This window comes from Octopus sinensis, linkage group LG1 (assembly GCF_006345805.1).
Source record: "Octopus sinensis linkage group LG1, ASM634580v1, whole genome shotgun sequence".
Lineage (NCBI taxonomy): Eukaryota > Metazoa > Mollusca > Cephalopoda > Octopoda > Octopodidae > Octopus > Octopus sinensis.
Window position 1 is genome coordinate 42,043,732 of NC_042997.1, and position 11,227 is coordinate 42,054,958.

At 39.2% G+C, this 11,227-nt stretch overlaps 1 protein-coding gene across 1 annotated transcript in view; it reads right to left on the reverse strand.

Annotated features, from left to right (window-relative positions):
- LOC115211302 (breast cancer anti-estrogen resistance protein 3 homolog) overlaps positions 1 to 7,754 on the reverse strand; it is a 242,706-nt gene extending 234,952 nt beyond the window's left edge. The window contains exon 1 of the mRNA XM_029780106.2: positions 7,717 to 7,754. Coding sequence (XP_029635966.1) covers positions 7,717 to 7,739 — 23 coding nt within the window. The 5' untranslated portion in view covers positions 7,740 to 7,754. The remainder of the gene's footprint in view (positions 1 to 7,716) is intronic.
- Positions 7,755 to 11,227: the final 3,473 nt, after the last annotated feature.

Sequence of the window (11,227 nt, forward strand, 5' to 3'; positions counted from 1 at the left end):
GGGAGCGGTTAGACGATTAAATTGACCCCGTTACTTGACTGATACTCTATTTTTCCGGTTCCGGAAGGATAAAAGGCGATGCTGACTTCGATGAGATATAACATCAGAATGTAAAGATAGACACATCATCATCATCATTTAACGTCCATTTTCCGTGCTAGCACGGGTTGGACGGTTCGACCGGGATCTGGGAAGCCAGGAGGCTACACCAGGCTCCAGTCTGATCTGGCAGTGTTTCTACAGCTGGATGCCCTTCCTAACGCCAACCACTCCATGAGTGTAGTGGGTGCTTTTTACGTGCCACCGGCACAGGTGCCAGGGGAGGCACAGGTGCCAGGGCAGCGTCCACGATCGGTTGGTGCTTTTTTCATGCCACAGGCACAGAAGCCAGTCAAGGCGGCGTTGGCATCGGCCACGTTCGGATGGTGCTTTTTACGTGCCACCGGCACAGGTATCACAACTACAATTTCCATTTGATATTTATTTTGATGTCGATGTACTTGACTCAATAGGTCTCCTCAAGCACAGCAGGTCACGTGCCACCGACACAGAAGCCAGTCAAGGCGGCGCTGGCATCGGCCTCGTTCGGATGGCGCTTTTTAGGTACACAGGTATCACAACTACAATTTCCATTTGATATTATTATTATTATTATTATTTGAAGAAGAAGAAGAAGAAGAAAGAAGAAGAAGAAGAAGAAGAAGAAGAAGAAGAAGAAGAGAAGAAGAAGAAGAATAGCAGCAACAACAAGCCGAAGTAAATGGTGGAAAGAGAACTAGATTAAAGTTTACGCAATGAGTGAAATTTTAAACAGCTATGGCACCTTTTGAGTGTCAATATTAACTGAAGGTCGTCTTTTAATAGTGGTTTTCAAAGTCCAGCAAGCTCGGGGAGGGGATAAGTGGATGTAATTGACACCAGTGTTCAATTGGTTCTTGTTTTATCGGCCCCGAAAGATGAAAGGCAAAGTCGACCTCGGCAGAATTTGAACCAAGAACGTGAAGACGGATGAAGTGCCGTTAAGTATTTTGTCCGGCATGCTAACGATTCTTCCAGCTTGCTGCCTTACCGATTGTTGATATTAAAAGTAACTGAAAGAATGTTCAATATAAGAAACAATATAAACAAGTATATCCAATGAATGAGAATATTTTACTTTTCAGATAAATAAGTTCTAAGATATTTCATTTGAACAGTTCAGACTCTGTAATTATATTTAATCTATTATATTTGTACATTTGATTACTATATATAGAGGCGACATCCTTATCGGGCTTTATGTTAATATCAATGACTTGTCTTAACTGTAGTGGATTATGTAACAATCTCTGGTCCCTTCGGATTGACGGAATCCTTAGTTTGCCTGTTCTGATAACATTTAAATGTATGTATGTATGTATGTATGTATGTATGTATGTATGTATGTACTCGCTATGGGCTCCGTGTGGGCAGGCATCTAAAAATTTTTGTGCATCTTGATGCTGACATAAGTTCCTTACTTTTCCTGATGAGAAGGCGGCATAATGCACCCCTTATTCCTTCGAAATTAGGAATATGCAGCCTTCGAAACATATGTCGAAAATAAAATAAAGGAATTTTGTTAATTCGTCGCTCAACTCCATTCTTTCATTTATATGTATGTATGTATGTATGTATGTATGTATTATGTATGTATGTATGTATGTATGTATGTATGTATGTAGGTATGTATGTATAAGTAGTTGTACACTGTCAACTTAATGTGACAGTCCCATGAAGGGAATCATACTACTGCTATTGTATGTATGTATGTGTATGTGTGTATGCATGCGCGTGCGTGTATATGTGTTTCTGTGTGTGTGTGTGTGTGTCTTTGTGTTTGTCCCCCACCACAACTTGATAAGCGGTGTTGGTTTGTATATGTCCCCCTACATATGTGTTAATGATTATCTTGACTCTGCTACGATATTAGATTAAGTCTCTTGACAAACTCATACAACCCGAAGATTTACCAATTTAAAATCTGAATTAACTAAATAAAAAAAAGATTATTGGCGCATGCATGGCTGTGTGGTTAAGAAACTCGCTTTGCAACGACGTAGTTTCGGGTTCAGTCCCACTGTGCGGCAAGTGTCTTCTACTAAAATCTTGGGCCAACCAGTGCCTTGCGAGTGAATTTAGAACAATGTGGAAGCCATTCTTATACACATACGCACACGCAAATATATGTATGTATGTATGTATGTATGTATGTATGTGTGTGTGTGTGTGCGCGTATGTGCGTGTGTGCGAGCGTGTGTGTGTGTGTGTGTGTGTGTGTGTGTGTGTGTGTGTGTGTGTGTGTGTGTGTGCGTGTGTGTCTGTTTTACCCTACTATTACTTGACATCTGGTGCTGGTTTATATATGTCCTTGTAAGCTATCGGTTCGGCAAATAAAAAAGAAAAAACAAAAGAAAAAACCTCAGATAAAGTAAGTACCAGATTTATGAAAAAATACTGGTGGCGATTTGACCGACTAAAGCCTTGAAGTCGTTGCCACAGCATGGCCGTAGTCCAATGAGTGAAATATGAAAAAGGAAAAAGGACAACCAAATAAATAAACAAAAATGTTTAGTTTAAAATCAAATCCCAAAGCCCCTTTCATCTTTTTCTTTCATAGAGCAGCGAAATGCAAACAAACGTTAGAATTACGACACTCATTCCCCAGTGAAAATCATGAATGTCATACCATTTGTCTCCGACTTCAAAATTTTGAGAACTTTTTGTCTAGTCAGTTAAAAAAAAGCAAAAGAAAAACAACATCGAAACAGAGAAAGAAAAATAAATACTATGATAAGTAAAGAACAGAAGTCTGTCACTGAATGCCCTCTTTTCCTCCTCAGAAATATGTCACTGGTTCCCCTATCACCCAGTTTTTCTTACTAGTTGTACACCCTTCTTCTAGCTTATAAGCTACATTTATATAATAACGGTTTTTAGATTATTCTTTTTGTCAAGCATACTTTTATTGCTTTTAAAACATTGGTGGAGGCAATTTTAACGGAAATAATGCACACGCATACACATATATTTGTGTATTTGTGCATGTGTATTTGTGTGTGTGTGTGTGATTGTGTGTGTGCATCCGTATAAATGAATGTATGCATACATATAATCTATCTATATATATAAAATCTACATTAAAAATCTGCGTGACTAAGTGTTTCTTGGCACTGTTTTTGAGATGAGAGAAAGTGTTTTTTGCTTGTGTGTATGCATGTGTGGAGAAAGAGAGAATGAGAGAGAGTGAGAGAATGAGAGAGAGAGAGAGAGACAGAAAGAGAGGATGCTCTTGTGTATGTCTGTCAACAACTTACAATTAAAGAGAGAAAAATGTGAGACAATACAATGTCAGAAGAAAAAAAAATACAGGATAAAAGAAACAGATAGAATCAAGCCACATATTACTGGATGGCTTTTTTACTTTTACTCTTTTCATTCAGCTGAGCAGTTTTTTCTTGTGTAACCGCTTCGTAGGAGCAGACGACCCAAGGTCCTACACGTGGGATTACCATTAATATTATAAAGTTTATAGTTAAGCTATTTCTCATATTGTTGATGATCATAGTGAGTTTTGAAAGGCAACGACGGAGTGTGTTTGCGAAAAGCCTGTTAAAATAATCACCATAAATTTGGATCAAATTCTTTCTCTTCGATATCATATCTTGTAACCCTTCCAAAGTATCATGTGGTTGTTATTGCTGCTATTGTTGTTTTTATTATTCAGTGGCGGGTGGAGAACATTTCTGTCTTAATGGACACATTTCTGAGATAATGGAAGTTTGCGACGAGTTACTTACAGCAGATGTCGTAGCCGTATCATAGACGAAGCGGAGTTCATATTGTTATACTTGCTTATTCAAGTTATTTAGAAAATGTGTTCATATAGTATAATGGAGGCGCAATGGCCTAGAGGTTACGGCAGCGGACTCGCGGTCATAGGATCGCGGTTTCGATTCCCAGACCGAGCGTTGTGAGTGTTTATTGAGCGAAAACACCTAAAGCTCCACGAGGCTCCGGCAGGGGATGGTGGTGATCCCTGCTGTACTCTTTCACCACAACTTTCTCTCACTCTTACTTCCTGCTTCTGTTGTACCTGTACTTCAAAGGGCCGGCCTTGTCACTCTCTGTGTCACACTGAATATCCCCGAAAACTACGTTAAGGGTACACGTGTCTGTGGAGTGCTCAGCCACTTACACGTTAATTTCACGAGCAGGCTGTTCCGTTGATTCGGATCAACTGGAACCCTCATCGTCGTAACCGACGGAGTGCTAAAGATAGTATAATACAAGGAGTTGTTGTTGTTGGCATCCTTTTGTCTCGGGAGTCAATGGAGTTACGCATAAACTAATCCAGTCTGGTATTTACATTTCATGTCTTCCCCAGTTTCCTCTCCAGTTTTGCGCAGGCCTGGGTTAGGTGTAAGAAAATCCTGGGTAGCCCAATCGTCAGGATTCCTCTCTCGGCCTTGCTGATGTAGTCCAAAGGAGTGCAGAGCATTACGTTTGGTATCAGCTTGGTTGCAGGAACTGCCGGAAGAGTGTCAAGTTGAACACTAAACCGGTTACGGGGCTCCACTCCGGATTTCTTTGAAGGTTGTCTCTTTTCCGTAACCCTGGATAGGGTCCCATACCGGATACTGTCAGCCGGAGCCAGCTGAGCCCGAGACTCGTGTCAGGCAGGGTCATCACTCCCTGAAGTAGTAAAGAAAATCGCTACCCACTACACACACACACTCACACACACATATATATATATACACACACACAAACACCTGTACACGTGAGTAAATATGTGTGTATATATGTATGTATACCAGGAGTTTATGTCAGGTCACTTTCGAGTGCTACTGGTAACATGAAACCCATTACAACCTGTTGCATGGTCGGGTCGTCGGCGACTAAACCGGCAACTCCACCAAGCTTGCTTGGTGAGGAGGGTGTTTATTGGCCACCCTGCGGGATGAAAAACAAAACCCGTCAAAGGGCGGAGGAACTCTTGAGAGTCAACGGCCATCCAATAAATGTCTTAAGGATGCATCATGCGCGGGGACATAGAAATAATCGGACTGAATACCCGATTGCGCGGTTAAACCATTGGGAGTGAAGGACTCCTAGCCTTTGTTAGGCCGTCCTTCTAGAAGATGGTAACTCATGCAACTGGGATAACTCCGACATAAAACCTGCGGCTCAGTGGTTACCGATGATGTTGACTTGTTCTTCTTTTCGGATTATGGCTGCTGTTGCTTAGTGAGTGGGATTGACTCAGTGCACAGCCTTTCCTCACTTTAAAAAAAAATCTTCTTGCACAGGCATTGCATGATAACAACATTGATTAAACTTCGCGTAATGGCCATACTCGATAACGAGGAGGCAGCCACCATACCAGGAGTAGAAGTCGATAATTAGCATTTCATTACATTTGGGATAAGTTTACAATACTGTATTGTAGAAGATTCAATGAACTGAATCGACTACAGTGTTTTATTAAACTCGGGAATGATGAAAGACAAAAGCCAAAGTCGACTTCTGCAGAAGGGATGAATTAAATTAAATATTAAGATATTTAGCCCAATACTCAATCGTTTTTGTCATTGTTCGACATCATATCCTACTTTGTGTATTAGCTTTTTTTATCCAAGTAAGCTCTGACTGTGTGGAGGCGCAATGGCCCAGTGGTTAGGGCAGCGGCCTTGCGGTCGGAGGATCGCGGTTTCGATTCCCAGACCGGGCGAAAACACCTCAAAGCTCCACGAGGCTCCGGCAAGGGGTGGTGGCAACCCCTGTTGTACTCTTTCGCTACAACTTTCACTCTCTCTTCCTGTTTCTTGAGTAACGCTGCGATGGACTGGCTTCCCGTCCAGCTGGGGAGAACACATACGCCACAGAAACCGGGAAACCGGGCCCATGAGCCTGACTAGGCTTGAAAAGGGCGACGTTTTTTTTAAAGCTCTGACTGCGTATACATACAGCAATGACGTTCCAGATAAGACGACCGTTTAATCTTTCGTGTTAAGCCGTATTTAACACATTCGACTGCATTCAGACGAAAAAAGACATTCCGCTACAGAGATAGTTCTGTTCACTGCGGAGAAAATTCAATTCTTCCCTTAATATGCGTGAAAACATATTTTGGGCTGTGAATAGCGTCCTTGGATTGTAGGACACATGGGTTTCTGCGCCTTTTTTCTGTTTTTACTACGAACATCAATTCTGTCATTAACAACCCGATAAGAACGAGATTATTCTTATCAAAACAAATACGGTGCATTTGCTGATGTACGTAAAGGTTTGTTACTATTTCTGCAGCGAAAGATCTTTTCACTCCCGAACATGTTAACTACAACTTTACACGAATATATTTTATTCAACGCTGCTTCATTCGACATCATTTTTCAAATATTTGTTTCAAGCAGCGTATAGTGTGTCTAAGACTAACACATAAAGCCTCCTTCGTCGTCTCGTTTATGTACTTGTTTTATCATTGAATTTTACTTACGGCCTGATCGACTTCAATCTACGCCTTATATGGTAAATGTTTATTAACTTGCCCATTAAGGCGAAGGAAGACTGAATCGGAAGAACGTTAAGGAAAAAGAAACAATGTTTAGAACAGATTAAATTCTCGAGCAAAATGAGACACACTGTACAAATGAGGGTCACTGTACAAATCAACAGCATCAATGGAAATGGAAGCACTCCGTCGGTTACGACGACGAGGGTTCCGGTTGATCCGAATCAACGGAACAGCCTGCTCGTGAAATTAACGTGTAAGTGGCTGAGCACTCCACAGACACGTGTACCCTTAACGTAGTTCTCGGGGATATTCAGCGTGACACAGAGAGTGACAAGGCCGGCCCCTTGAAATACAGGTACAACAGAAACAGGAAGTAAGAGTGAGAGAAAGTTGTGGTGAAAGAGTACAGTAGGGATCACCACCATCCCCTGCCGGAACCTCGTGGAGCTTTGGGTGTTTTCGCTCAATAAACATTCACAACGCCCGGTCTGGGAATCGAAACCGCGATCCTATGACCGCGAGTCCGCCGCATTAACCACTGGGCCATTGTGCCTCCACACAGCATCAATATTGATAAGTGAAAATATATGTTAACTTCTTTTTTCTATAAGTATGCGATGCTCAGTTTCTTTTGATGAGAGAAGGGGTTGAGCTTGATTCCAAACCAGAGGCTAACCTGAAGTTATATTTAGATACTCTGGCTATACTTATTATTTCTTTATAGCCCACAAGGGGCTAAACATAGTGGGGACAAACAAGGACAGACAAAGGGATTAAGTCGATTACATCGACCCCAGTGCGTAACTGGTACTTAATTTTATCGACCCCGAAAGGATGAAAGGCAAAGTCGACCTCTGCGGAATTTGAACTCAGAGCGTAACGGCGTTCTAACGTTTCTGCCAGCTCACCGCCTTACGTACTATGGCTATACATATGACACAAGTAGTAAAGAAATATATACATATGACACAAGAGAAATGTTGCGTTTTATCTTTTGTTTGTATTTAAGGACATGCATTTGAAGAAGAAAAAATTGGTGCGCCGCTTACAATTTTCTAAACAAAAATTAGAATAGTGTGTTTAGAATAACTGAAGAAATTCAAGCAACTTATCATTTGAGCAAATGGATAACAAAATACAAAAAAAAAAAACAAAAAACAAAAAGCCAAAAAACCCCCTACCTTTGAAAGTTGAGGCTTGCCATGGTTATAATTTAATGAGAACTGAAAAGAATATAAAAACAATTTGAAACAAATTAGATAACAGTGATTCACTTTTATAGCGGTACTGAGATTATTATTCCTATAAAACTTTCTAAATTTGAATGAAATTATACCAGAAGGCTATCGTATCAACATGTTATGAGTTAATGCGTCAGATACAAATTAAAGACACAGCAAAAGATGTAGTTTAATGTTTGCGTCGTATAAATAAAACTCAGCTTTTTATCGTATCGTTCAGTAACTGCTGGGAGATAAGAAACCCACACGGTTATTTTGGTAAGTGGCAATCTATATGGTATCTATATTCAAACACACGCGTGTAGACATATTAGCTTTTCCCCTGTATATTTTTAATACTGCTCTCTAATATTGATTTCACCATTTTTCCGTAAAGCCAACGATTTCAGGGGAGGGGTAAGTCGATTAAATCGACCCCCAATGTTTAACTGGTACCTATTTTATCGATCCTGAAAGGATGTAAGACGATGTCGACCTCGGTGGAATTTGAACTCAGAACATGAAGGCGGACGAAAATGCCGCTAAGCATCTTGCTCGACGTGCTAATGATTCTGCCGGTTCGCCGTTTTGCTGATCTCTGACATTAGATCGAAGTTTCAGGCGACGAGCTGGCAGAACCGTTAGCACGCCGGGTGAAATGTTTAGCGGCATTTCGTCCGACTTCGCGTTCTGAGTTCAAATGCAGCCGAGTCAACGTTTGCCTTTCATCCTTTCGAAGTTGATAAAACAAGCAGCTGAGGATTGGGTTCGAAGTAAGCGACTTACCTCACCACCCAAAATTGTTGGCCTTGTGCCAAAATTTGAAACCAATGTTAGACCAAGGATAAAAATGAAGTGAGAAAATGCCACCGATGAATACGACCTCCATACTTAGTGGTTATCAACTCCACTTGGATGACAGTAAAGTTGGCTGCAAAACGATTTGATCAGAGAACGCAAGTAACGCAGCAATCGTAACAAAAAATGTGAGGTCTTTTGTCTGGAAGCATTAAGAATATAAAATGCATTATATATTAACTCCCACATCTTCTTCATGTAACTATCGAAGCAATTTTGGAACTACGTTTTAAGATTCAGTTTGTCTCCAACCATGGGCCCGCTTTAACACAACGATTGCTTTAGAGCTTTAAAAGGGTGTATTTCAGAAGAGATAAAGTGTGTCTATTTCAGAATGTAGGCAGTGAATTAGCAAAGTTGTTACAATGCAAGATGGATTGCCTTTGTAGGATGGATAGTATTTGTTTCAGTTCTTTACGTCCTGAGTTCAAATACACAAAGGTCACCTCTGCTTTTTATTCTTTCAGAGTTGAAGAAATAAAGTGCCATTGAAAAACGTTATTTTGCAAAATTATTAGAGCATTAGACGACATGTTTTAAGGTATTGTTCTTGTGTGGTGCATTTAATCGTTGTTCGCCTTAACATGGCCTCCTCGTCATTGGGTGCCCTTGGCAAAATTATATCAGTTGCAAACATTTGGGCTAAACTCCAATTTGAGAATAAAATCCTCTCTTTCTCTCACTAATTTCGGAGCACCTGGAAAAATAAAGGGCCATGGACGTTGCCCTTTCCGTTCTGAATACATGGTAAAAAAATAATATAGCATTTTGCAAAGAATATGTGAGTTGATATAGTCTAAGGAGAACTGATTGGATGCAGTGATTAAAGTAGAAGGGGATGACGTAAAGGGTAAGACATGATATTGTTAATAAAATAAAATTCACAAATCAAATAAATTACTTGTTTCATTATAAATCCGTTTAAAATCTTAATTGTCCAATAATAATTCATTCATTTGTTTCGATGAATATCGCACAGGAGATACATTTCCGGAAAACTGAATCAATCAGCTATCGATCTTCATGAAAGATGAACGATACGTAACAACTTTGATTACATTTTCTATATATTTGTGGCTTTAAATATGAATAAGTATTAAGGATTCTAACAAATAAATTCGAAAAACCATAACAACTTTTAAAAATATTTCTAAGACTTTCATTCAAACTAATTTACTCTGTATTTACAAGCAATTAATATGACCTGATATTCTGATATTTGCTGCGTTTTTTTTTAGTTGAATTTATAAATAGAACGATTACCTGATCTAGGGATTCAAGTTTCCTTTTTAAATCTCACCGAGGTTCTAGTTTTTCGTTTATTTTTAATGATTTGAACCAAACCGGTGTTATTTAAACACGAGACCCTATCTTATAGAACTTAATGCATCGACCGCTTAGATCATCATGACAACATGACAACTACCATGTTCATCGATCGAGAAATCCTCTCCAAGGTCACTCATATGTGGCGTTCTGTTTCATAGTTGTTAATATACAACAAATTATTTTGAACCAAAGTCTAAGAAATTTCAATAATGAGATACGTTAATTAATATCGAAGAATGAGAATGAGTGGTCAACACTGCATTGGTGGATAATAATTCTTTATTTATGGATTAAGGCTACCATTGGTTTCACGTCAGAGTAGCACCGGAGTGTATCATCAGTGTCAACCAACTATATAAACTATATTATATGTACTGAAAACTTTTCTCCCATTTGTACATCCATACATATGTGTATATGTGTATATACCCATATACATATAGATACAAACATTGATATAGTCATACGTGTATTTGTGAACAAGAATTGTGTGTGGATGTTTGTATAAGAATGTGTGCATGAATGAATAAATATTTAGGTATAATATAAATTAAATTATGAAACCAAAAGGCATATTAATATCGTAACCCCCCCCCCCACATCTGTACGATTCCCCACAGTGTTTCTGACATGACCCTGTACTAAACACAATGCTTCTTTTCTTTATAACAAATATACCGGAACTTTTTCCCCTCGCTATTTTGTTTATACTAGAATCTCTGTCCTTAATGACTTGAAACCAAATATCTTCAGAAATGCTTATTTTCCTGTAACAAATTTTTCATAGAAATATGGGTTCATGAATGTGGATGTGTGTATAGAGGCCACAGGGTTGGTTATGTCAATGTATTTACATCCATCCGCATGACAATGTGGGAACATATTGAATAAAGATTGCGTGTTCATGCATGGTTATGTCTATGCTTGAACAGTGTGTTGTAGAACATCTATGTATATATGTATATATGAATATGCGTTACATCATTCACTATACTGTGCCTTTATGTATATCGTTGTTGTATACACACACAAACACACACACTCACATATATCAATATCAATGTGCATGTGTGTAAATCATTTACTATAGAGCGACGAGGAATGTATGCACGAATATACACATGAATATATTATTTACAATACGTTTTTTTCAGTTACATTAATTTATTTGTGCCTTTGGGAATGGATAACGTATATGCTTATATTACTTCCGCGTGTTTATGCTACTGAGTTTTGGTGAGCTTGCAAGAAAAGAATAGCCAAGCTAGAATTGTAGCAACACTTA